Source organism: Tasmannia lanceolata, unplaced genomic scaffold (assembly GCF_043159265.1).
Source record: "Tasmannia lanceolata isolate RefF3 unplaced genomic scaffold, GAP_Taslan_0.1 ptg000023l, whole genome shotgun sequence".
Taxonomy (NCBI): Eukaryota; Viridiplantae; Streptophyta; class Magnoliopsida; order Canellales; family Winteraceae; genus Tasmannia; species Tasmannia lanceolata.
In genome coordinates, this window is record NW_027518700.1 from 8,966,773 (window position 1) to 8,994,585 (window position 27,813).

General features: G+C 39.0%; 1 protein-coding gene and 1 pseudogene across 5 annotated transcripts; one reads left to right on the plus strand and one right to left on the minus strand.

The window, feature by feature from the left end:
- Positions 1-1,798: 1,798 nt before the first annotated feature.
- On the minus strand, positions 1,799-19,736 carry LOC143856713 (uncharacterized). 5 transcript variants are annotated; one of them, XM_077366988.1, is made up of 6 exons: positions 19,576-19,736; positions 4,815-4,839; positions 3,845-4,714; positions 3,341-3,459; positions 3,172-3,208; positions 1,799-2,250 (listed from the first exon to the last, which is right to left on the minus strand). In XM_077366988.1, the coding sequence occupies exons 2-4, from the start codon at positions 4,829-4,831 to the stop codon at positions 3,408-3,410; spliced, it is 939 nt and encodes a 312-aa protein (XP_077223103.1). In that variant the 5' UTR covers positions 4,832-4,839; positions 19,576-19,736; the 3' UTR covers positions 1,799-2,250; positions 3,172-3,208; positions 3,341-3,407. The 5 variants fall into 5 exon arrangements, with proteins under 5 accessions (XP_077223103.1, XP_077223099.1, XP_077223100.1 ...); XM_077366984.1 differs by having other exon boundaries at positions 3,845-4,839; positions 19,576-19,733; XM_077366985.1 differs by having other exon boundaries at positions 1,799-2,257; positions 3,845-4,839; positions 19,576-19,733.
- Positions 15,265-26,903, plus strand: LOC143855738 (rust resistance kinase Lr10-like; annotated as a pseudogene).
- The last annotated feature ends 910 nt before the right edge of the window (positions 26,904-27,813 follow it).

The window sequence follows — 27,813 nt, forward strand, 5'->3', positions numbered from 1 at the left end:
TTTATCATTTCTGGAATCTATATTTTTGGGTCCGAATGGCCCTCCCGAAAGCAACTTGGGCCGGGTTCAATCTGAACCTGATTTTGGCTCGAGTGGATTGGTATTTCCTGGCATTAGTTTGGGTTTGGACTGAAAAAAAAATAAAATCATCCCATTTTTATTTTGGGTTGGGTTAGGACTGAGGCCTTGCGAAATCTGCCCTACATCCCCCTCTCTAATTTTATCATGATTTCAAAATCTTACGGACAGTTTGGATAAGTAGATTTTAGAATCCTAGATTTCTTCAAAATTGCAGATGAGAGGCAAGAGAAGAAGCGGATAAGCCATTGTTTTCTGATTTCTCGCCCTTCTTTCCGTCAGCAAGACCGTAGCAGATCATCCCATGTTTCCACGTTTTAAAAATCTCAGGATGCGGGTAGAGATTTCTAAAACCTAGTTTTCTTAGGGGCCGTTTGGATACACGTATTTTAGAATCCTAGATTTCCTCAAAATTGTAGTTGGAAGACAAGAGAAGAAAGAGAGCAGCCAACATCTTCTGATTTCTAGCCCTTCTTTCCGACAGAAAGAGAGCTGGCGATCTTCCCATGTTTCCAGGTTTTAGAAATCGCAGGATGCAGGAGAGATTACTAAAACCTGGTTTTCTTACTTAAAATCCAAGAAACACTGCCAGCACAGCATACCAGTAGCTTGATCATGACCTTCTTTTACACTATTTTCAAACTAAAAACCGGATTCTAAAATCCCCGTATCCAAACGGTTCCTTACTTAAAATCCAAGAAATGCTGTCACCTCATGAACCATCTTTTACATTGTTTTCAAACTAAAAACCTGGATTCTAAAATCTGAGTATCCAAACGGCCCTAGGATTATGAGATTATTTTTTTTTGGGTAATTTTTTCTGTTTTTGTCCTGTCTAACCCAACCCAATTCGTTCCAACCCCACCCAATGCAATTTGGAAAATCATGTTAGATTTGGGTTGAGAGATTTAAAGGCAAGTTGGGTTAGGTTGACCCTCCTGGACACAAGGCTCGGAGTGGGTTGGCTTAGGGTTGAGATTTTTGGTCCTCGGGTAGGACTCACCCCGACCCAACCAAGCCCTACTTGCTCCCCCCTATTCCTTCCCAATTTTCTAACGGACAACTCTCCCTCCCTCCCTCCAACCCGGCAAACGGTCCATGTAGGTCAGAATCAAAACTTGCTATCTTCTTTCATTTTGTTAAGTTAATCAGTTGGAACCAGTGCCGGAGGCAGGAAGTCTTAACACTCACTACTATTTTGTTCGAGTCCAGCACACACACACACACACACACACACACACACACACACACACACACTTCATCTATCAACATAGATTCCAGCCAAATTAGAATCACAGAAAATCATAGTACAAATTAGACTAAGTAGTTCAACATTTAAGCCAGGTCATACACTCCTATGAATGTAAAAACTGCAACTAAAGTGGAGAAAAGCTGACAATATTGCCCATTCTTGCTCAACTGTGGATTTAGTAGTGGGCAATCACAAGGGGGCAATGTTGGCCAAAGATTTATTTATCAGTCAGTATGAGTCCAAAACTGATTTTTGAACTCAAATAATCGGTTTGGGGCTGGGGCTCAATCGATTGGCACAATCTAAAACCGAAAAGGACCTTTTACGTCCACTAATCAGTCTTGGACTCACAATCGGTTCTCAAAATCCAAAACAAGCAGGGGCTTAGATTTTTTGCTATGAGCTTATGATTTGCTTAACATGTTTCATTGGGGAATGCATGAACTAAAGCAAACAAGCTACCATGTGTTGTACAGAAAAAAAAACCCAAGAGCATTAACATTAATTACGGCTCTGTCTCTTTCGATGTAAAAATGGACATAAAATTTGTTTTATGTTGTAAAAATGAACATAAGACAACTTTTACGTCCATTTTTACGTCAAAAGAAACGGAGCCTAAAGGAATGCAAACATATAATGATGATATGAGGCTTTGTTTCCAATCCAAAAAACATTCAAAGCATGAAAAAAGAAAGTAATTCTTGTTTGAAGCCTTGAACAGTATTCTTCTCATGTCACCTGCCAATGAAATTGTCATTCTGCTATGAAACTTTTGAACCGCACTGTGATACTGAAGCTAATGTCTTACTCACATAACCACGCACCGCAGAGAGAAACTCGAGCAATCTAAGGCCACTGGAACAAGAGCTACCTTTCTCATAATTCACCACGCCACCTACGTAATCCCGATATTCACCATTCTTTAACCTCGCAAATAGAAGTCATCAGTATCAACTAGAAGCGTCTCATTTAGGAATTCTTTTGATCACTTAAATACTTGTGGCTTCCAATGAAATGCTTGAAAAACTGAAGTCAGAAAATAATAGTCCAAAACGACATCTATCAAGAGCAAGACTGAATGGCAAAAGGACACTCAAACTTCCCCACCTCCCATATCTGCATCAATATATTAGTTATTTCCAGAGATAGTTGTATTTTAACTATCTTGATCATATAACTCCAAAAGCTCAAGGGGTAGAATTCTTGGGGTACTCAATAGAAACCATAGCCTTTTCACTTGCATAATGCAGAACCAGATAAACCAGAGAAGATATAAAAGGACCCTCTTCAAATTTTGTTTTGTGGGTAAAAGCGAGTGAAGTTTGTAAGGCAGTGAACTGGGAGGATAACCATTTCATTTCACACAGACTAAATTTCTCCATGATCACATTTTGATGTCCCATCTCATTGGTGGACAAGAATTAGAATGAAATACTTGAATAAATAACGTGATCAACAATGTGCAATCTTCTTCCAGGTCTAGTAATTATAGAGAAAACATGTAATTGATACTTATCTTGAGAGTTCTCATGATGATTATATGCAGTAAATCATCATTTCACATGAAACAATTAGATCGTAATGAGCCATTAAAAAAACAATTAGATTGTAATGACGATAAATACTATTTAAATAGCAGTTCATGGACGTAGCATATCATATCAAAGCATACTTTTGACATGTTTACTTTAAGCTGATGTTTTGACATGTTTACTTTAAGCTGACATTTTGACATTGTTTCACCACGAAGGCAAAAGAAACAGAAGCCTAAAAAAACTAAAAAGAAAAAAGTAAAGAAAAAGGAAAGGAAAGAAAACAAAAAACAATCATACAAATGATACCTAGTGATCGTGGAAACGAGAACGGCGTCTCCGAGAACTGCAAATTAACAACACAAAAAGGAGTAATCAATAAGCTAAGAAGACCCAGTATAGAACGTTATAAAAAATATCCCCAAATATTTTAAACAAATGCATTTGAAATTGGGAGGACTAGTGACTTTCATATAACCTTCAAAAGTACACAAGTAGCGTAACCTAAACCAGTCCAGAGAAATGGCAATGGACCAAAAACTACATCAATCGGATGAACAAAGCCATCGGATTGGTGTCCTGCAAATAGATTGTGGCCTACAAAAATGACCAACGATTCGCATCAAACAAGCAAAAGTCAGGTTTGTGGCCTATCCAGAGTGAGCAACTTCTCAACCAGTATTTATATTGAGAAAACCACCTTCCTTTTCACATTAAAAAGTGTTACTACAAATTTTGCCACCAATAGGAGGAAAAGAATGTCTTAAGAAATCATAAATGCTACAAATGGAAACTAATGCCCTAGGGCATATTTGTATGTTTTGGCTCAAAGCAAAAAGGTCAAGACTTGAGGTTTCATTCAAGTCTAAATGATTGAAGGTAATGCAGATCATTTAAATATGTTCTTTTAAGTAAATAGTGATGACTTAAGTGAACGGTGAGGACTTTCTGAAGAAAACCAACATGGCACATCAAAACTGACCTGCGGTGACTAGAGCTCTCCCTAGTAGCATCCCCTCTAGTCACATTAGCATCCCCTCTAGTCACAAACTCATCATGGGTCCCATCAAATCTATATCTATACTCTCTAATGTCTACAGAACTCACAGAACCATCATCTAAATTTGAAGCATCATAGCTTGAACGCTGACGCCCTCTCCTTGTTTCGGCAACCCTGGACCTTCGCCGGTTTCTTGATGCCCTTAAGTTATCAAATACCTGATACAAAATACAAGACGTCCACCAGTTGCCGTCATCCCCAGGGAAATCCTCATACTCATCTCCCATGTCTTCTCCTGCGTACTCGATGACATAATCCCCTAGCACCACCCCATGTGGTACCTCTGAATGAATGGTACTCAAAACATCAATAATCTCCGTGGACTGTTGAAAATTTTCCCAATCGAGTTGCCGAGCTGGATCTATTTCTGATGGCCGAGCATGTGGATGCTTCAACTTAGCATGCTTTTGAAGCTCGGAATAGTTTCCGAAATAAGAACAATTTTCACCTTGGCAACACCGTTTTTTCGCATCTAAATGCACACGAGCCTTTTCAACAACAAGCCATCCCGTAACTTCTCCTCTACACAATGGGCATGCTGGTCGTACACTAGGGTTTATTGCCATCAATTGATTGCCTTCCTCAGATGTTGATTCTGAAGCTGTTGACATTCCATGTGAACTTTTGAACCGTTCAAGACAATTTGAGTGCATTTGGTCGGTGTCGCACATGTATGGTTGACATCCTTTCTCATATGAAGTGCAAAGAAGAAGAACTCCATTGTGAGGAAAATCCAAACAGATGGAACATGTGACATCTTCCCAGTTAATATTCACATGATCATGCTCCAAACTGAAAGAATTAGATAGGATTTCCAACTTGTTAAAAGTGTCTGATGCCATGATGAGCCTATCTATATAGCATATTTCATGGAAGAAAGCGTGCTTGTTACCTTGCTTGCCATGTCATATAAATACCTGGACATGATATCAACCAGAAACCCCATTAACAGGTGATATTCCGTAATCACACACACAAAAACGAAAAAATATATGTTGGCTAAACTATTTGTTGTGCCAAAATATAACTACAACCGAGTGTTGAGTGAAAAGTTGATCATGTTTGTTCAACAGGATTTTTGAGAGTCTAGAGCAACAATCAAATTTTGTTCATCAGGAATTCTGAGAGTCTAAAGCTACAATCAAACAATATTTTGAAATTTCAATCACTGCTTAGGACAATGGATGATCGAATACACAAAGGAGGCAATCATTCTCTCAATTTAGAAAGTAAAGACATAACTAATACAAATCAAGTAACATGCTTGAGTAAACAAAGTACGGAGAACCTAAAATCTGTATAAAAAAACATTTTGAATGACACGATAGTCAACAATGCCAAAGTGACTCGTGCATCATCCATAGTTTTAAGCCTAATTTTGGATTTAGAAATAAAAAACTAATATTACTTGCCTGTTACAGTTAAGGGAAGAGATTAACATAAATCTAGTGTTCCATCTCCCAAGTTCCAATCCTTAAGCATAAGTTACCTTTGGCTTTCTCAAACCAATCGATTGAAGAGATTAACATAAATCTGGTTCTTCCAGTATTATTTCCATGATAATGATTGAGAACAAATCCATGACCTCCATTCATACCCTCAAACTTTAAAGGCCTTTACTTACACCCTTGAAGTGACTAGATCACCTTTGCAATGAAAAACATGGTTAAATAGAAAACCTGTAATGGAGACTTACATGAGTAAGCATATTTATCGGAATTGGATAGAATTAAAGAGCCAGCAGATTTGCTCTGGAATTGGATAAGATTTGACTTCGATTCACAAACAAATGAGGTAGAGACAATTTTAATAATGATAAGAGAGTATGCTTTCAACAAATTTGAGAATTGTGAATTTTGTGGCGTTGAAACAAGAAATTGTGGGAAGGTGTACAAAGCATGTAGATCAAGCCGGAGGTTGTTTCCCTTTGTGAAGTCATTCGGAGGTCCTTTATCATTGAGGGGGATTTCATCAATGTTGTTTGGCAGATGAATGGAGGCAAGCTCTATTCTTAGCCGCTGGAAGATTCGATTGAGGTGTGTCTTGATTTAGTGGCGGGAGTTCCAGTCACATTCCAGCATGCAAAACGAGCGGCCAAATGGAGAGGCTGATTTTTACATAAGAGAGGTGTTAGTAAATTTTGATTGACAATTGCTGTTAGAGTCCCTCCTTTGGATGAGGATGCTGATCTGTAATTTTGTATTTATGATGATTCTTTTGTTTTTCATGTTTTGATTGCCTTTTTTGGTGACAAGCTCAGCTATCCTTCTGTTCTGGTTTGTTTATTTCTTAGGAATAAATTTCCGAATTGTTCAAAGAAAAAAAAATATTTATTCCCTTGTTCTATACATTTGAACCTTCAAGAATGATCTTTTCATTGCTTCATTTCATCAGATATGAGTTCATTTTTTCTTTTCTTTTCTTTGGGTTGGAGAATACATCATGTTTGGCGTCAGATGAAGTTCCTTCCTAGGATTTGTTTTGATAATCATGGCTATGATAAATCATGAGTGTGGTGTGGATTAGCAAAGTGGCGTGCAAAGGAACTGATGCAGGTGAAATTGTGGAAACAATGTTCGGACTTTGTAAGGTCAGCTCGGGTAACAATGGGTAGGAATGAAAGTTCTGTTTCATTTTAAAAAAAACGAAAGAAAGTTGTGCAACCATAGGATTTATGGGATTAGTCCAATTTCTAAGACAGTTTTTGCATTTTAGAATTGGATAAATGAGGACTATCGACTCTCCTAGCTGATCCAATGTAACTTGTGATGAGTCCAGCTAGAGAAGCCACTAGATTCTGATATGTTCTTTCTATATGTTGTAGTACCAAACAGAAACGAATTCAGGATTAACATGTCACGAAAATGGCACATCACACCTCACCAATGAACCACAAGATGTAATTTAGTGGTTCTAACAATTTTGGATAGAAGGTCATCCTTCTAACAAATCCAATGGACCATAAGAGAATTACTCAGAATCAAAACTCTACTTAACAAGGTCTAAAATTTGCTGAGGAGTGCCAACTCCATGTCAGTGGAGTGGACCAGTTTGCAAACACGTTTTGGAGTAGCACTAAGCCTAATCCCAAGCCATGAAGGGCAAGCTTAAACACTCCAGTGGAACTAAAACAAAAAGTCAAGTATGAGTGTTATGGAAAGGTCCAACAACCTCAACTTGGAACTGTTAATTACAAGACATGTTCTCGAGTGATTGAGATCGTCTTTGAGGAAGTATTTTACAGAGTAAGTATTTTAGAGTCAGCTACAAGCGGCCACTAGCTTCATTCTTTTAAGCTAAGAACATGAATGTCCATCAGCAACAGGCAGGCATTATTTAAACAATATGGTCAGAGATACTTCTGACCTGTCTGGTTCCAATTTCAACAGGTTCTGGCTTAGGAAAATATGATGTTCAATGTGTTAATCCCCTTCGCATTATTGCGGTGCAAGATGATTCCAACTTCGCTTGCATGTTCTCGAATGATCGAGATCGTCTTTGAGGAAGTATTTTAGAGAGTAAGTATTTTAGAGTCAGCTACAAGCGGCCACTAGCTTCATTCTTTTAAGCTAAGAACATGAACGTCCATCAGCAACAGACAGGCATTATTTAAACAATATGGTCAGAGATACTTCTGACCTGTCTGGTTCCAATTTCAACAGGTTTTGGCTTAGGAAAATATGATGTTCAATGTGTTAATCCCCTTCGCATTATTGCGGTGCAAGATGATTTCAACTTCGCTTGGAATTTCTGCTCCAGGCAACCATTGTGGTTCTTTTCCATTGAGTGCAGATTTTTAGAGTAAAGTTTTCATACAGATCTAAGGTGTCTAAGCAATCATCTTTTGTTTTTCTTTTTGAAAAATGACAAATATATTCATACTAAAGGCAAAGAAACAGATTCTAATGCCAAGAGAAAAAAGCTAAGAGACCCACTGGAACCTTCAAAGAGGTGCTCACATACTATCTGAATCACCTAAACACTTCGCCAAGGACCTTCATTATCCACACCTAACCATTCATGAGTCTGAGCAATCATCGAACCAGAGGTAATCGATCAATATAGATGGCAACAAATGCGATTCAAGACAATTAGTATCCTTGACTAATAAAGGACCTCCAATTTGTTATGCATTCCAGGACCGAATCTCACTACTGACCAGATCTTAAAGGGAAGAAGAAGAATAGCTAGCAGATCTGAACTTGCAAGCTTCCAGTGACTCAAGTCCAAATGTATATGGTTGCTATTTCTACTAGGCAAGCATCCATCCACTGATCTGTCAAATGAAGGATAGAAACACGAAATTACTAACAGAATTTTAAGAATTTCAGAGAACTACCATGAGATCCACGAAATTGCAAATTCCAGAGACTTGGAAAGGAGAGCCATAGGAACAAAGTTTCTGCTCCTTATTTGTAAATCATGACAGTAGGTTAGCTCAAAAGGGAGGAAGCAATTCAGATTTTCCAGATTCCATGAATTCTGCAACAAATTGCAAAGATTTCATGTTCTTCTTTGATGAATTGGATCCGAACTATTGATTACCTTGGCGTGGAAAAACCAAGATACAAGGCCGACTGAATTCCTTGCAATTCAAGGTCTTTGGAACTTGAAGAAGAAGAAGAAATCTATGTCTCAAACTCAAAGAAATCCCCTTCCTTCAGTGGACGAATCATGTATGCTAGAAATTCCTCTTTGTAAAAGAGGTTTTCCCTCCCAAAACCCCAATTAGGGCTAAACTCCTCTCTATTCAATTTCAAATTCAAGTCTACAAAATATACACAAATGGTAGGAAAATATACACAAATGGTAGGGAAATGGCCATTTTTTTTTTTTGAAAAATGACAAATATATTCATACTAGCAAAATTACAATGAGGACCAGTAGTCCCACTAGATTTACACAGTATGAGTTGCCCAGGAGCAATCTCCTTGGCTCAAAAGAAAACCCATTACCCCTTACATTACCCAATAGCCTTGATTAAGTCAGATCCAGCAAAAAGTGTCAGATTTGCGATGTCGAGACCCTTCCTTTCTGCACCCAGCTATGGGCAGAGATTACTCGCCACTCAAACCTAAGATTCGATTCTTTCTCAAAGCCCTTAGAAGATAATCCACTCCTAGCGTCAACCCCTACTAAAGCCTTTAGAAGCCTCACCAAAATCCTTTATTTCTTGAGGTCCCGCTCCAATCTCTGCAAATCAAGAGGAAGGCAAGGCATTCATCAAAACAGACTTGTCATCACCATCTAGATAGTCATTCAGTTTGTACTTTTAGACAAGTCGCCTAAGCCGAACACTTTTCCAACTCCTCCATGATATACTAGATTTGGGAGTCCGGTAGATCAAGGAGAAGGTCCTCTGGAATCTGACCAGGGATCTAGGATTTTTTCTGCTCGTAATCCTTTCTTCCACCAGCCGGATACCCACCGCCTTAGTAGCCTCCCAGTTATGCCTCCTCTCAAAAGAAAGGGTGTTTGTGCAACGGTGACTGTGTGTCTTTGATCGAGGTAAACCCACAGAGGCTATACTAAGTGAATGGCATGTCTTGAGACTCTAGCTTGAATAAATTCTAGTACACACGAAGATCTCCCGACAATTCTTTGTGGGTTGGGGCATTGATGGAAGCCCGCTCTTCATCATAGACCATCGATCTCATCCTCTTAAGGAGATTTTCTAAAACCATGATTTCCATGAATAGCCTTCTACGATGTCCTCCAGGACAAGAAGAAGATTCTCCTGAATCACCAAGATTTTCCATTCCTCCTTTGTTAGTGGTGGAGACAAATATAACCAGGAGAATCCGATGAAGTCTTTCTTGTGGCTTTTGTGCCTCTTCAAGATATTTGACGAGATGTACCTTTTAATGCCAATTTCAAGGCCTTGAAACATCCGCTCCTAGAAAAGAGCGTTGGAACAGAGAAGTATTGAAGAGACGCGAAGCGAATAACCCACTTCCCAACAACCAAGAAGAGATAAGATAGTGAATACACCCGCATACACTGTATACACTATGACCTCCCGTCTAAGATAGATACTAGACAACCGACCCCCTCCAACCCCGTAAAGCCAATATCTACAACCATCCAGAAGCCAAAGCTACTAGATTAGCCATAAACAGAGCCAATCCTACCAGATTTGGAATAAAATTTTAGAAGATTTACCAATCTGCTGTTTTTTTCCTTGACCCTACATTTGTGACCACAAGATTCTCCAATATATTCATAAGAAAATGTTCTTTTGATCTTGGTACCCTGGCCAAGAGGTTTAAACTGACACGAGAGCCGCCAGGGGCTCGAAAATCAAAGGTGTTCCTTGCTTTTGGATGAAGGCCAGCTGTCTTGGTATTCTTGATGGGTGAATCCAGCCAGGCAACCTTCTGCCTAGGGGCAAGGTATTTTGGTTTAGCTGGCTCAGGACCTGCCAAGGATAGGCAAGATTGACCTAAATTCCTCTTTTTAGGTCCCACCACACCTTTTTCGAGGCGTACCATAGTCAAATCCTTGGGCGGCATAACCGGAAGATTTGATTGGTTAAATTTGAAATTTGAATTCAAAACAGGATCCGAAGACTCACCAGGAACTCACCCCGGATTCGCCAGAGATCGTTCGGCCGGCGAGCAGATACCCGATCCAGGAAGGCACAAGGAGGTAAAGGAATCAGGGGAACAAACAGAAGTTTTATTTCCCTGAAGATCAACCCCAATGGTATAGGTCTGGTCTAGGATCCTGATTTTAAAACAGGACCTGGGAAGATGCCAACCGGGGGTTAGGATTTTGGCCAAGACAAACTCATACAATTCTAGTGGTTGCCTTCCATCTTGGTTTCTACAACCTTACCAAAAAGGCCCCCTATAGCCTCCACCGTTGAAACAGCCCAAGCATGCAATGGGATGCCATAAAAGTGAACACAGTGAGCTTCCTCGCCTTGAATAAACTCCCTTTTCCACGGTGAGAGGGAGAGCAAGCAATTACCCAAGGCCTCAGGTCCCTTAGCGAGGATCTGTGAAGCCTATGATTCTGTTTCAAACATAAAAAGAACTTCGTTCTTCGCCAATAAAGAAGGACATTATAAGGATGGAATATCCCAGGGCTTTTGTGCCCATTTCCAAAGCTCCTGCAAGGTCCCATTATGATTTTTCTTTTCCCCTATTAGGCAAGCTTTTAGGGTATCCATTCGTACATCCACTTCCCTATCCGAGATAGATAAAAAAAGACTCCCTGAACTCTTGTGTTGATAAATTTTGCCAGAATCAGGCCAACGATCATCCTCACCACAATTGGACTCTATCCGAGGAGTAGAGCTAGCGCGGTGTACCCATTTTGAGGGGTTTCTGGCCCGATGACACCATCGGTATTTATCCCGCCATCTGAAGTTAAGGCACTGACAGGGAGAGCAAGACTAGGCTCCGGATCTATTACCTTTATCTGAATTAGATTTCCCTTTGGGCCTCCCCCCCCCCCCCCCCCCACCCCCACCAAATGCTTAACAGGTGAGGGGATCGAGTTCGCTGTGGCTTGTGAGCACCTATTCCGCCAACCGAAGTTGTGGTAGAGGCAATAGGGACACCGCCAATCCTGCACCTTTTCCGCCATTTTTTGATCTGGATGCCTTTATCCAGGTCGGCTATACTTAATAGGCAGTAAATGATCCAGTGGTTGAAAAACTATTTCACCTCCCCATAGTGGAAGAGGCAGAGCATGATAACCACGATAACCACAGGAAATGGGCTTTTATATATAGGCCCTTACAATGTAAAAAGATAAAAAACACCCTCATCTAAGGTTAAATGACTAAAATGACCTCCAAGAATAGCAAAATGACTAAGTTACCTTTACTCAGTGGCAACTCAACTCAACTAAGCCTTTGTCCCAAACTAGTTGGGGTCGGCTAATGAATCCTTTATAAAATTTTCATGAAGAAGGTGAAAGGATCTACCCGGCTCAACTTGACTAAGTCTAATCCTGACACTAGTTGGGTTCGTCTACATGGATCATTTTCTTCCATTCTATCCTATCCAGGGTCATGTTCTCTGTTATGTTTCTAGCCCTCAAGTCTTTCCTCACTGTTTCTACCCAAGTTGTTTTCAGTCTGCCCCCGTCTCTTTTTACTCCATCAACTTGGCACGAGTCACTTCTTCTCACTGGAGCATCCAAAGGCCTAAGTTGGATATGCCCAAACCATCTAACGCGGTGCTTTCTCCTCAATTGGTGCCACCCCCACCTTTTTACGGATGTCTTCATTTTTAATTCGATCTAACCTTTTGTGGCCGCACATCCATCTAAGCATTCGCATCTCTACTACAGTCATCTTATGCACATGTTGCTTCTTGGTGGCCCATCATTCTAAGCCGTACAGCATGGCTGGCCTCACAGTTGTCTTATAAAACTTTCCCTTCAACTTGGTAGGTATTTTACAATCGCACTGAGATCCTGAAACATGCTTCCACTTCAGCCAACCTGCTCTTTTTCTGTGGTTAACAAACAGGATTGGACCAAGATAGCGAAAAATATCCCTCTTAGTTACCTCCTGTCCAGTCATATTTACTACATCCTCGCCCCGCCTCCTTACATTACTAAAGTTGCACTCCATATATTCTGTCTTAGTCCTGCTCAGTCTAAAACCTTTGGATCCCAAAGTAGTTCTCCATAATTCTAACTTAGTATTAACTCCTGTTTTGGCTTCATCAATTAATACTATGTCATTTGCAAATAACATACACCGAGGCACCTCGTCCTGGATACCCTCCGTAAGTTCATCCATAACTAGAGTAAAAAGATAAGGGCTTAGAGCTGATCCTTGGTGCAGTCCTATTGTAATTGGAAACTCACTAGACGTGCCATCCGTAGTTCTGACACTAATTACTGCTCCATCGTACATATCCTTAATCATATCAACATATTTAGTAGGCACTTTTTTCCCTTTAAAGACCCACCACATAACACTCATGGGAACCCTATCATACACTTTCTCCAAATCAATGAAAACCATATGAAGGTCCTTTTTATTTTCTCTAAATCTCCCCATTAACCACCTAATCAAGAAGATAGCTTCCATAGTCGATCGTTCAGGCATGAAGCCAAACTGATTCTCTGACACCTTAGTCTCTTTCATTAGTCTATGCTCAATCACCCTCTCCCAAAGCTTCATGGTGTGACTCATTAGCTTAATTCCTCTGTAATTGGTGCAACTCTGGATATCCCCTTTATTCTTATAAATAGGTACTAATGTACTCTTCCTCCACTCATCAGGCATCTTCTTAGTCTTCAAAATATTGTTAAATAATCTAGTTAACCAAACTAAACCCACCTCACGCAAGCATCTCCAAGTCTCAATAGGAATACCGTCAGGCCCTATAGCCTTACCTAATTTCATCTCTTTCATAGCTACTCTTACCTCTGATGTTTGGATTCTATGAGCAAACCTCCGATTTGTATCATCAAAAGCGTTATCAACTTCTCCCAAATTCGCCACGGGTTATAAACAACTTATCGAAGTAACTTCTCCACCTCTTTTTAACCTTGTTTTCTTTTACTAACAATCGTTGATTCTCATCTTTGATAATTTTCAATTTATACGTCTCAATGTTCTCCTCATTTCTACACTTACACAAACATTTATAACACTCTCTTTTAGACCTAATCGCCTTTTGGACCTCCTCATTCCACCATCAAAAAACATGAAAAGGACCACAAAATTACCAAACTACCACCCCATGTATAAACGAACAAATGCAATAAACCTATGCTAGGGAAATATAAAGGCTGAAAGATGACTCCATGATATAATGCTCCTACATCAAACTCCTCTTTTTGAAAGAATTAGTCCTTAAGTTCCCCACCAACCTACTAAGTAAAGTGTCCTCCGGGGGTCTCGCCCGATGCTTGAAGCATCAGTGAATGTGATCGAATAGGCGGGCGGGTCACTGATACAAGCAACGTCAAAGGAAACTCAAAATAAGGCAAATCTGTCCTGACTCCTGAATAACAAGGAGACTGGAAAGATGGCAATGCAATCCTGGACTAGTGTGATGTTTATGGGCAACGCCAATCCAAGGTCATGCTCTGAAAAATCATCCTATTGAAACCCCAGGAAGCCTCTGAAGAACAACCATGAGATCCAGGAATTTGAAAATTCCATAGACTTGCAAAAGAGAGCCATCGGATAGAAGTTTCTGCTTCTTATTTGTAACTCATGACAAAAAGATTCCATTGACGTTTTTTGAGATTCCATGAATTCTTCAACAAATTGAAAAGATTCCATGTTCTTCTATGATGAATTGGATCCGAACCATTCAAAAAAACAAAAAGGATCCTAACCATTAAAAAAATGGATCTGAACTATTGAAGATCTTGGCGTGGAGACACCAAGATACAAGGCCGACTGAATTCCTTGCAATCCAAGGTATTTGGAACTTGAAGAAAAAAGAAACTTAAATCTCAAACTCAAAGAAATCCTCTTCCTTCAATGGACAAATCGTGCATGCTAGAAATTCCTCTTTGAAAAAGAGGTTTTCCCTCCCAAAACCCCCAATTAGGGCTAAAGTCCTCTCTAATTCAATTTCAAACACAAGTCTCAAAAATCTACACAAATAGTGGGAAAATGGGCTTTTATAGGCCCTTACAATGTAAAAAGACAAAAAACACCCCCATCTAAGGTCAAATGACTAAAATGACCTCTAAGAATAGCAAAATGACTAAGCTACCTTTACTTAGTGGCAAATGACTAAAAAAATGGAAAGACCACAAAATTACCAAACTACCACTACATGTGTAAATACCTATGCTGGGGAGATATAAAGGTTGATGTGATCACTCCAAGGGCAAGCTCCTGCATCAGGAATGAACCTACATACGCTTTGAGAAGTGCAAACCACTTCCCAATTGATAAGGTGCTTTAATATCTTCCACTCCACCCTTTCCTCCCACAAGAAATGCATTTTGAAATCGCTTTGAGAAGTGCTATAATTGGTTTGGTTATCACGTGAACTCCGCTAATAATCCTTTTAGCGGTGTTCCAAATTTTGGGATCCAGAGATCGTGGGAATATATTCAATCTAGCATTGTTGTGGTTGATAATCCAGCTCCTCAATGGTCGCCTCCTACTTCTGGATTCATCAAGATAAACTTTGACAGGACAAGTATCGGCAACCCGTGCTTTTCAAAAAATAAAAAGTAGCGGCAACCCGAGACCTGCTACCATTGAAAGCTTTTTTGGGATCAGCTTTGTGTGACAAAAATGATATTTCTCTGGTACCATAGTTTTCAAGAACTCTACCAAGGTTGGAAGTTTTTCTCTCAAGAAAATATCAAACTTTATGATATTGGTGTTTCATGTTCCTCTAATGGTGGAAGTGGATTTTGGCAATGTAACCGAATGGATGAAGCCCAGGGCTCAACACCATAGGAGATTAGCGGGTGATATTGAGGAGATTTTGGATTGTATAGAGCAAGGAAGTAGGATTCTTCCCTGGGATTGGGGAACCGTGATTCCCCGGTTCGCGAATCCGAAACGGGAATCTTCTCGAATCCCCAAAAACTGGGAATCCCGGTTTGGATTCGCTGGAAACCCGATTCCCACTTTTGGGAACCGCGGTTTAATGTTAGGTGAAACACGATTTTCTGGCGATTCCCCGGAGATTCCTTGGCGATTCCCAACTCCCCAACGATTCCCTGCGATTCTCCAGCAACTCCCCGACGAATCTCCGGTGGCTCTCCAGCGACTCTCTAGCGACTTCATGATTTCCCGCTTCCGACCATTGCGGGAGCCTTCGAATTCTGCTTCGAATCCCGCTTTCGATTCCCGCTCTGGCAACCTTGGTATAGAGAACTGTGGGGTCTTAATTCGTCATATTCAAAGAGCAACAAACTTTGTGGCTGACTCTTGCTCACGAGGGGGGTATCCTATGACCATGGTTTTTAAGCTCCACCAAAGCCGACACAAAACAACCGAAATGTTTCCGTTTTCATCCCCACCAAAACAATACCAAAGTCGAAATGCATGCCAAAACTAAAATCATAAGTGCATTAGTGGTACACTATATCAGAACGTATTACATAATTATTTTAGTGGAGTGATAAATCGACCCCCCAAATATCTTAAATCGACCCCCTATGTGTCTATCTCTCTCCTCTTTCTCTCTCTAACCCAGAGGAGAGAGAAAGACACATAGGGGGTCGATTTAAGATATTTGGGGGTCGATTTATCACTGCCCTTATTTTATTATGAATTGCATGTGAAATGTGGTGTATTTATAATGTATAACTATTTTTATGAATTACATGTGAAATTGGGCATGCACTAAATTATCAGGCATGCACGACATCGAATGTAACTAAGTGTTCAATGTTATTAAACCATTATGGATAGTTATCTTGATTATGTGGAAGTTTCTAAGTGTATATTCGTGCTTATTCAAACATCTCCTGAAGTTTCATCCTAAAATTCTATCATTTAAATATATTTTCATATGTTTTTGTGATTTTACGGGACTTCCGCAGAAATTTCCAACTGAATGTTTTTGTGCCTACTGAAACCGAAATTTAAAACCTTGCTTGTGACTATCATAGTTAGTGAGGTTTTCCTGATAAAGATCTATCATTTGTGCAGTATTGTTGCTTGTTTTTCATTTTTTTTCCCTCCTTTGCGACCAGCTTGATAATATGTTCTTCTTTTATTAATAAAATCTTACACAATTAAAAGGTGTTATATAAAGACAGATGTTAATGAAGGGTTGAGATTAGAAGTTGGTATTAGGGTTGTTTATAGTATATATAGGGAAATGTTATAAGCACTACTGTATTTTGATGAGGGCACTCCCACTTTATTAAAAGTACGGTATGGCCCACACCATAGGATGATCCAAACCATCCATTAGATGGGCCACAGCCTAAATAGGTTGTGTCCCAAAAATCATTTCCATAGGTTGATCCTAACCCTCCGATCTATAGAGGATTAGGATCAACCTATGGAAATAATTTTTGGGGCACAACCTATTTAGGCTGTGGCCCATCTAATGGACGGTTTGGATCATCCTATGGTGCGGGCTATACCGTACTTTTAATAAAGTGAGGAGTGCCCTCATCAAAATACAGTAGTGCTGAAAACATTTCCCTATATATATATATATATATATATATATATATATGAGAGAACATTTCCTACACACTTGTGTAGGTAAGTTACCTACACACTACCTTAAAATACAGTGGGGGCCCACATTGTTTGGGTGATCCAAACAATTCATTTGAATGGTCCTCACATAGATAGGGTGTCCACAAAAAATCAGACCCATAGGATCATCCCAACCCTACGATTTGTGGAGGGAAAATGGACGTGTATAAACCTTCACAAATTAGTCTATTTTTTGCCTCCATAGTTTGAATGGTTAGGATGATCCTATGGATCTTATTTTTTGTGGACACCCTATCTATGTGAGGATCATTCAAATGAATGGTTTGGATCACCCAAACAATGTGGGCCCCCACTGTATTTTAAGGTAGTGTGTAGGTAACTTACCTACACAAGTGTGTAGGAAATGTTCTCTCATTTCTCTCTCTCTCTCTCTCTCTCTCTCTCTCTCTCTCTATCTATATATATATATATATATATATATATATATATATATATATATATATATATATATATATATATATAATGTTTTGAGGGATTTCCAGCTATTCCAATTTTAAGTTTTGAGAATTGAAGAAATGATAGCTCTTTCTTCTTAGTTGTGATCTTTGACAGTATTTTTTGTTGTTTTGTTTAATTTCTCTACTTCATGTTTAACCTGGTCGGAAAAAATGTTGCATAGGCTGTTATCTTGATGGTGGAACAAGTAACCGGTTTGGTGAATCACTTTCTAATAGTGGGATCAATCAAGATTGTTGGGAAGCTTGAGTTGGATAGGTTTTAGGGAATCCTTCAATAATAGACGTGGATCATGGAACCAAGTCAAGTGGTACTATGGGGTTTTTGAAAGGGTAATGTGCAAATGCCGGCAAGTACTTATTCAAAAGACTTTGTCTTAGTTTCTCTAACAACCAAGTCAAGTGGTACTATGTTGTTTTTGCAAGGGTAACGTGCATATGCCGAAAAGTACTTATTTAAAAGACTTTGTCTTAGTTTCTCCGACAGTTGCTGAAAGCAAAACCAGCCTTCATAATCAGTTTACAGATATGGACATTGGTTTGTGGAATTAATTTGGTAGAGGTGATAATTGTTATTCTTGAGCATATCAAATTAGCGTAGCAAGTTAGCTGGTCAGTGAATTTGTTGGATACTTTCACCTATTTTGTTTGGAAAATTGAAACAAACCCAAATGACAAGAATGAAGAATTCAATATCATATGATGCTTTCTTTAATATGCAGCTATGTCCAGAGAGGAGAACATGAAGTCTAGATATTAGGAGCATGGGTACTCAGGCTGGTACAAATACAGTAGGTATCGTTCATCGATGATTAAATCATCGCAGATAATGTTCATCAAAGTAGAATAGCTCTAGTGAAAAAAAAAAAGGACATTGTCAGTAGAAAATTTTATCATAGAAAATCTCCTCATTTACTTGTGTGCTTCTTTCATTGATACTCTTGAGTTTGTGATGTTCTCATTGTGCCCAAGAGTTTTGTCTTGGCTACATATCAACTAAACACCAGAAACTATATCATAATAGCTGACTACAGAGAACTAAACTAGGTTTTTTTTTTTGACTGGTTGAACTAAACTAACTCCTTTCTTCGTATTATTGAGTAGTGCTTCTTGGCTCAATCAACAGGCAAGGTCATGAAAAGTAAACTTGTTTTCTCAAATTAACATGTACTGTCCCTTAACTGTAGTTAATCATCAAAGGAAAGACTCAGGATTTCCCCAAAAAAAATTCTATTATAATTATTCTCGATATTGAAGAACAATCATTAAAACAAAAACAACTATTGTCAATAGTATTATCAACAAATGCCCCAAATTCTTGCACTTTCAGGATGGACCCAATGACAAGGAAAGAATACCAAATAAGTAACAGATGTGCTACAAGAGTCAAACAAGCGCCAAATTCCCAAATTCAAACTCATTACTCCACTTCAAGCAATCTAAAAAACCACAAACCCCCTTTATTTCAAACGCCCCACATTCACTTCCATTTCAAATTAGCCAACCAGATATACTAGACAATCAAATCACAAAATTCAGGCCATGTTTGGATTGCAAGAATTTGATGGAAAACTTTGGAAGGAAAAATATCTCTAAAATTTCTTACTTTTTTTTTTTTTACTCACAAAAACAAGATTACTTGAACCAACCCTAATCAATTTTTCCTTAAAGGGACTTTCAATTTATGATAAAACCCCTCTAAATTGACCATAATTATATCATTTCTCTCCAAATTGTGGAAATAAAAAATTTTCCCAAGAAAAAGTTTCCCATAAAAAATGCTTTATTGCCATCCAAACAAGGCAATAGGGTTTATAATTATCTGAGACAAGAAAAGAAAGGAATCTATAGATAGGGGAAAAGGGTAAGAAAATTCAACAAAACCCAATAACTTGCCAGACTATTCAAGAAACAATCTAGATCATATAGCATTACATTTTTATAAAACAAAAAATAATTGTTAGATTAGGATTTATCTTTCAATTGAGAAGAATATTGAATCTTACTTGCATAACAGAGGCCTTGTGGGTTGTAGAATTGAAATCAAAATACACTGAAATGAATGAAAAGAGTTGGGAAAAAGAGGATTTGGGAATGGATTCTGTGTAGATTCGGAGGTCTAGTTTTGTTCCAGGGAGGAGTTTTTTTTTGGGACATGATTTTTTCGCCCCCGCTGTAGGATAATGCGCCCTCCTCGTTAACGTCAAATTACCTTAAGAGGGGGCGAAGTATCCTAAGTGAGGCGAATTTATCTTTTTTTCTCTATTTATATTTTGAGCTTATCTGTCACGTGAGATGTGTACGTGGAGAAACAAGAAATGGAACAAATTGACATATCTGCCTTCTCAGCTGCCATCTGTCGTGCGCTTATTTTTTTTCTCCCGCAATTCAGGTATTAATTCCGCCTAGCACTTCCCATTCCACTAATGTGTTAGACCCAAATAGACCTGGCAAACGGGCGGGCCGGGCCGGTTTGGACCCGGCCCGTACGGGTCCGGGTCCGGGTCAAACAGGCCAGGTCAAAATGACCCGGAAAATTTTACGGGTCACTAAGTTTGGACCCGGGGCCGGGTCGACCCGCTGATCACCCGGATATTTGACATATTTTTTAAGATTTTTTTTATTTGTGGAGGGATTTGCTAGCCACCTTCGCCAACCATTTATGTTGACTGTTCGAGAGATTTGTCTTATTGTCGCGTGGTTCAAACTGCAAAGATCTGGCAAAAGTACGATTTGTGAAAAGGTGGCTAGCAATAAATAATAATCATGGGGTACTAAATTTTAAATGAGAAATTACCGAAAAATGGAACCAAAGTAGAAAAATTAAGGGAAAAAAACCGAAAAGATGTTCTAAAATATGACAATTACGGAAAAAATTACATAGAAAAACGAAAAGTTATGACAATGACGGAAAAAAATACATAGAAAAAGTAAAAAGTTATTACAATTACGGAAAAAAAAATTCCAAAATAAAACCTTTTGCACTTCGCTACGGGCGCCCGCGAAGGGCCGGGTGGACCTGCGGGTCCGGGTCACTTTTTGCCAGGTCTAGACCCAAATGCCAAAATCCAGGAAGACGGAATAGGAATCCCAGTTATGATTCTTAATTCCAATAATCCAAATGTGCCCCGAATAGGAATCCCAGTTAGGAAGAACGTTTCCTATGCACCTGCATACAATATGTACTTGCATATGGTATATATTTTGAACAGCATTACCTAAGAATATAGTCTCTTATATCTTATATTGCATTAGTTATTAGAGACCCAACTGTATTTGAATCCTCTTCTTTTCTTACATTTGTGAGTTTGCCAATCTGTTTTTCTTGTAAAACCGCCTCTTTTGTGACTGAAAAGAATTGGTGCATTTATTTAGGGGTGTCAATGGATCAAGATGGTCCAATGGATCCTTCGAATCCGAACTTTAATGGACAGGATATGGGCATACTAGAAAGATCCATGGACGTGTTTTGGATCCTCATCATAAGATCTGAAATTTTTTAAAATCGGATCCAGACATGCAAAGAAAATCCAATGGATAGTCAAGATCCGAAGTTTTTTTTTTACAAAAATACCCTTATAAAGTTTGTAATAACATTTTTTTGAATGATAAAGTATGTAATAACATATGTAATATGCAGGGTATTTCTTCTGTAAAAGCAAATAAATTTCAGATTGATGAAATTTCGTGATTCACTTTTCTGTTTCCTCTCTTTTCGTCGATTGATACATCTCTTCCTCTTCCTCCATCATTTTATTCATTTTTGTATTCATAAGACTTGTTTGGATTTCATTTGACGAACAACTCTGTTCATGGATTTCCATCATTGCACAAGTACTAAGGCCCTGAGTCATTTGGGAGCTATTACATAACTTTTGATCCAGTCAACGACAGTGATTTACTCATAGTTGACTAAACATTATAACTTCTTTTTATCGTTTTAATTGTCTACAATGTAAGTAGGACCTACTAGGACTCTCCGATGGACTGTCCGATTTGAAATAGATCATGACCAGGACACGGTAAGTAGGATCCGAGGAACACTCCAAATCCGATCTGACCGATAAAGGATTTGAATAGATCGTGACTGAGACATAGGTGGATCCGATCCGAAGTTGATCCGTTGACACCCATAGATTTAGTCTTGTACCAAGATAAGTTTCCTGCTATGGCATCATTTTATCCTACAAGATGCCTTTGGGCTTCACCTATGCATTATGAGATTGAAGAAAACCTAGTCTACACTGTAAACTTGAAATTCATGCTTATGATATATAGCTGATGACCTGTTATGTGGATACTGACATGGGCATGCTTTTCAACAGAGTGGGACTGGGCTGAGTGCTCTCTGTTCTTTTTTGTTCTTTCTAATCACTTTTACAGTTTTACTCGACCTACTTTTGGGCTTCTTATATTTAAGATACTTTTTGCATTTTTTTTTGTTTACTACGTTTTAAGGGTGTGTGTCAACAGGCCTATCGTCGTACCATGTTCAACATTGAGAGAGTTGCATATAGATGGTGGTTCTCGAAATGTTGCTCATTGATTCTTTCCTCTGATTTCACTATTTTTGCGAAACTATTCTTTGGTTTTTCCTTTTCATTTCCCCTGTACACTGAATCTATTGTAGGAGGATGCTTCTATTGTTTTAGTTTCTTCTCTGTTTTGCATTTTTTTGCTGAAGTGTGGAACCTCTCTTACTTGAACCCCTCATTGTCATAATCCAATTTCTATCTAGGTTTGGTAGCCACTTGATGTTGACTCTAAAGTTGCTTTTGTTTGGTCTTTATCTGCACCTGTGAACATTCCACAAGCTGTATTTAGTATCCCCAACCATTTTTGACGTACAAGTCAGCTGTTGCTTCATGGTCATTGATTAAGACTTGTATATAAACTAGTTTTACTGGTTGGATTAATAGGGTGGATGTTCTAATGGGACTGATACAATTCCCACCCCCAAAATTATAATCGATCAGGACTCGGATCCATGCGACGACTATTGTGGAGATAACATTCGGTCACTAGCCTTCTTCTCTGTTCATGTATACACATTTTGTCTTGAATCCTAATTAGTTTCTTCTCTCTCTTTATGTTCTGAATTTTCTAGTACATTTATTGTCTATTCTCTTTTGGGTGATTCATGTCTTTGTATAGTAACATTTCTAATCTGTTGCAGATGCATGCAAACACAACAAGTTTGTTATCACTAAAGCGTAGGTTCGCACAATACGAGAATACTGTGCTTGGATTACTGTCATGCTTTTGTTCTTAATTGCCACTAGCATTTCGAAGCATTTGCATCTCATGGGAATGCTATTGTTGGACCCCCAGATACTATGAGTTTCCATGTGTCTTCCTTGAAGTATATGATTGTTTAAATGGTTCATGGTTGTCATTAAAATATGGTCATAGTTGTCAACCCGTATACTCGATTTCTTAATTTTATGACTGGTGAATCGTAAGAGTTTGTACAAGAACAGACATTAAGTTAAATATTTGCATGGCAATTTTACGGAAAGCCATTTCGAGGTTGACTTTTGAATGACAGAACAGACACCTCAGACTTATTAAAAGAATAAGACAAAATCTGCTAAAAAGTGAGCCTACATGGCTGTTCTCTGATGCAAAAGCTAGCCCAAGAAATTGCCTAGCAAATCCCAAGATACATACACTTTGCAAAGATGAAAAGACAATAACCTCCTCAATCGATTATTAAAACATTACACAGACCCACTCAATATATCCACACCTAACTTATTGAAAAGTTGTGCTCTCTACCAAATCCCAACCGTGTGGACCCAGCATTAGAGGAGTGAAGAGTGACCTTTTTTCTTCTTTTTGAGGTGGGAGAAAGGAAGCAGCCAGGGAAAAGGCTCCAAGTACATACAAACAACTACCAGCCAGACAAGGGGAAAACACAGAAAAATATTGGGTTTTGATGTAAACCCAAACTGCAATTTGGGTGCAGTTTTGACTTTTGAGTCATCTCAGACCTGAATTTACGCCTAAATTTCGATTGGAAAGGCCCAACTTTTCAAATGATACTAAAAAGGAAAACACTTTGAAAACGGGATTTCATTTGGAAAATAAAGACACACACTGTGTTTTCGTCTTTTCATTTGTTTCTCAAACGAAATCCTGTTTTCCTAGCAGCCACTTTTTAAAATCAGATTTTATATTAAAACACTAACATAAAATACCTCACAAGACCAATCCTGTTCCTTATTTTCCTTTGGGAAGCCGGCATTCTCGTTTTGCATGTGCGTCCTTTAGTGGTAGGAGTTTAAAATCTTATTTAGGACTTCAGATCTTATTATAAAAGTCGTCTAATTTTTGTTACTGGCCTGCAACTTTCAAATAAGACCTCCTTATATATACACCGTAAGTAACAAACTCAACTTCAATCCAAAATTCTAATCCTCCCAGCATCAATGTCCTATCAAGAATAATCATAAACTTGTACTAGTTGTTCATTTCCGTCTTCATCGTCATCTTTTGTGATCATTTATCGCAATATCCAGATATGTCATGCCGTAAAAGTTTTAATTCTTTCTCTAACAATGCAAGTAGTTCATCAGACGAGATTCCTGGAGTAATGAAATTTTTAACAGTCGTCATCATCGGTTATATAAAAAATAAGCAATCACTAACCATCTTGTACACAGAGGGTTAGCGAGTCATATCTTATTTGCACAACTCAAACTCGAAAGTGAGGATCTTGACTTGATGTTACGAGCCCGTTGATACCGCAATCGATCCGGTAACGATCTCATTGTATGTCGTAGAAGAGGCTACTAGAGTCGCTCATTCGTTCTTCACGATCACAAATCCGAGAGCCTACGGATGATGGCTCTAGAGAGAGTAGGGAGAGAGAGAACGAAACTTAGGAAAGAGAAGGAGGAGAGATTGGGTCTCATGATATGATTCTTTTCTAGAGATATCGACTACTTATATATAATAGTAGTCCGGGGCTATAAGGCTCCTTCTCTAGATATGAGTCTAAGAATCTCACCCAAGTCCAACTCTAATTGCTTATCAAGATAAGCCAAAACGAGAGTTCTAATATCTCATGATAACTAATTGGATTTATCCATTTAGCTTGTTGGGGGGCCCACCACCTATGTGGTGGTTTCTTTTGGTTACGGGTAAACCAATCCTTATCCCAACAATCGGTAAGATCCTGAAGCTCAATTTGGACTCTAACCTGAATGTATTTTTTTATGGTGTTAGGGTCCTGAGTGGGGGCCCACCCTAGGTATGGGACTGGGTGGGACTGAGCCTGGTATGGGACAGGTTTAAAGGGCCTAGCCTAATGTGTTCCATCAGCTCTAACGCTTTTAGCATATTGTCATACCTAGTGGAACGCGCTAGGTAGGGGTACAACTTGGGTCGATTTTTGGGAATTCATGTTAAGCTTTTACCTTAAAATCGGGTTGGGTTCAGGTTGATTCCTCTTCATTTTTTTAGCAAAAGCTCAACCCGAGTGGACCCGAGTTGCACCCATAGCGCTAGGCTTGGTCCTTTAAACCTGTCCCATATGAAGCTGGGTCTGTCAAACCTGATGGAACGAGTTTGGCTAGGCCCTTTAAACTTGTCCCATACCAGGATTGGTCCCACCAAGTCCCATACCTAGGTGGGCCCCAACTCAGAACCTTCCAGATGGCCAGACTTCTCATGATCAAGTTTTGAAAATTTTGCAGTAATACAAGTAGTGAGCACGGTGGCCATATTTGCAGTTATCTTCATGATAATCAATTGTCTAAGAAAGGCAGGAAATGCAATAACAGAAAAAAAATTATAATTATTCCAGCCTCCCGACGACCCCATCGGAGCCAACTTTATCGGATCCAATTTTATCGGACCCAACTGTTGGGCATGTCATTGAGGTCCCAACCCCAATTTCATCTGAGCAAAGTTATCACACGGCTTTACTAGACGGACAAATTGAAACAGGGACGATTGAGAGGTTTATCAAAGGCATGGTGAGAGAAAGACCCATCAGATTTTCAGCTGACCAACTAGAGAGTTTCACTAGAAATTGTGCTGTGAAATTGGGTTCGGGTGGTTATGGAGATGTTTATAAAGGGAAGCTCCCCAACGGAGTTCTGGTGGCTGTTAGGGTTCTCAACAGAAAACTGGTAAGGGAGTTGAAGGGCAATTCATGGCAGAAGTGGGTACAATAGGAAGAGTTCATCATATCAATCTGGTAAGACTCCTTGGATTCTGCTTTGATGCCACCATCAAAGCACTTGTGTATGAGTTCGTGGAGAATGGATCTCTAGACAAGTTGTTGTTTAGTGAGGAAAGGAAAATTGAGTGGGAAAAGCTGTATGAGATAGCAATTGGTGTAGCTAGGGGAATTGCATACTTACATGAAGAGTGCCAACAAAGGATCATTCACTATGACATAAAGCCTAGAAATGTTCTTCTAGATGCAAATTTCAATCCAAAGGTGGCTGACTTTGGATTGGCTAAGCTCTGTGATAGAGAAAATACTCATGTTCCAATGAGCCATTTCAAAGGAACTCCCGGTTATGCTGCGCCAGAACTATATACGCCAGGCCCGATAACTCACAAATGTGATGTTTACAGCTTTGGGATTCTTTTGTTTGAGATTCTTGGGAGGAGGAAGCACATGGATGATAATCTGACTGAAAGCAAACAGTGGTTTCCAAGATGGGTTTGGCACAAGTTTGAAAAGGCGAATTGGGGGAGATGATGACACATTGCGGAATCAAGGAGAAGGATAGAGAGAAGGCTGAGAAAATGTGCATGGTTGCTCTATGGTGTGTTCAGTTCTCGCCTGATGCGAGACCTCTCATGAGTAGTGTGGTGAAGATCTTGGAGGGAGAAGCAGAACTCATCGCACCACCTCCAAACCCATTTCAACAACTGGAAGCAGGTTCACTTGTGCGGAGGGACATCGATGTAGATTCAACAGCAAGTGGAAGAACTCTTGTACTTTCAGATTCAACAGCAAGCGAAGACGAAGGAACTGCTGAAATTTGTGGCAAAGATTACACCCCAATCATGAAGAAGTATGATATAGAATTGGCTACTTTACCTTGAAGAGCAGATTTTATTTTAGGTATGTACTTAAAAAAGAAAAGAAAAGTTGTAGATGATTTCCTAGGGGTCCGCTTGGATGTACTCATATAGAAGTAGAGCGAAAGGATTGTGGATTCCTATTTCTTTACTTTCCCTTTTCTCTTGATTTGGGAGGAAAGTTGAACAGTGCAAAACGGCTTGCATTTGGAAAATTTACAGCCAAAGGACTGTCATATAAATACTAAGTGGCAACCAAATATAGATTGTAATTGAAAAATATGTACTTTTTCTTTTATCTTCCCACTTTTTAATGCATCCAAACAAACCCTAGTTGTAAAAGTTTCTTCTTTTATGCTAGACTTGGATCAAATATGTGAAGCAACTGTTGTACGGACTAAAGATGCAAGAAGGCAAGAATCTTCTAACATATAACTTTGCTCAATGGACTTGTGGATCAACTCTACAAGATTGATCAAAAGTTGAAGGAAGAAGACAAGGCTCGTATGCTTAATTCATATGACCACCAAATAACGACTCTGTTTTATCGTAAGGATACGGTGAGGGTAAAGGAGGCCAAGGAGTCGCTCTTATATAATGAGATATAGAAAAAACCTATTCTTGATGAGAGTCAAGAGCATGAACTAGTTGTTCTCAATGAAAATTAAAGAAGAAGGTTGTCTAACTAGGGATTAGGAAAATGCAGTTGAAGGTTGTACAATGTTATCATTGCAAGGAATACGGTAGCATCAAGCAGGTTAGTCTGAAGTTAGCCGACAAGATAAACAATGGTGTTAGAGATATGATTGTGGTAGTAAATGATGACCAGAGCGAAATAGTTGGAGATTGTGGTAGTAAAAGATGAGCAGAGAGAACTAGTTGGAGATTGTGGCAGTAAAAGATGAGTAGAGAGAAATTCTTGGAGATGTTCTCATAGTCTTGACAAGGAGTAACACTTCTCTTTATGACGATTGAATTCAAGGTTCAGGGTACTCTGTTCATATCATAGTTAGCAAAATGCCGTTTTAAACAGTGTTTTTTTTTTTTAAAACACACGTTTAGAAGCCTTGGCGTTTAAAACGCCATTTAAAACTTAAAAAAAAAAAAAAAAAAAAAAAAAAAAAAAAAAAAAAAAAAACGTTTAAAACACGTTATTCCAATTTTACCCATTTTGTCTCCTTATTTACAAGTATGCCACC

Bases quoted from the DNA above. Each gene is read 5' to 3' on its own strand.
- LOC143856713 (XM_077366984.1), bottom strand. From the start codon at position 4,764: ATGGCATCAGACACTTTTAACAAGTTGGAAATCCTATCTAATTCTTTC. The intron at 3,460-3,844 runs GTCAGTTTTGAT...TCATTTTTGTAG, and splicing joins GAGAGCTCTAGTCACCGCAG to GCCACAATCTATTTGCAGGA.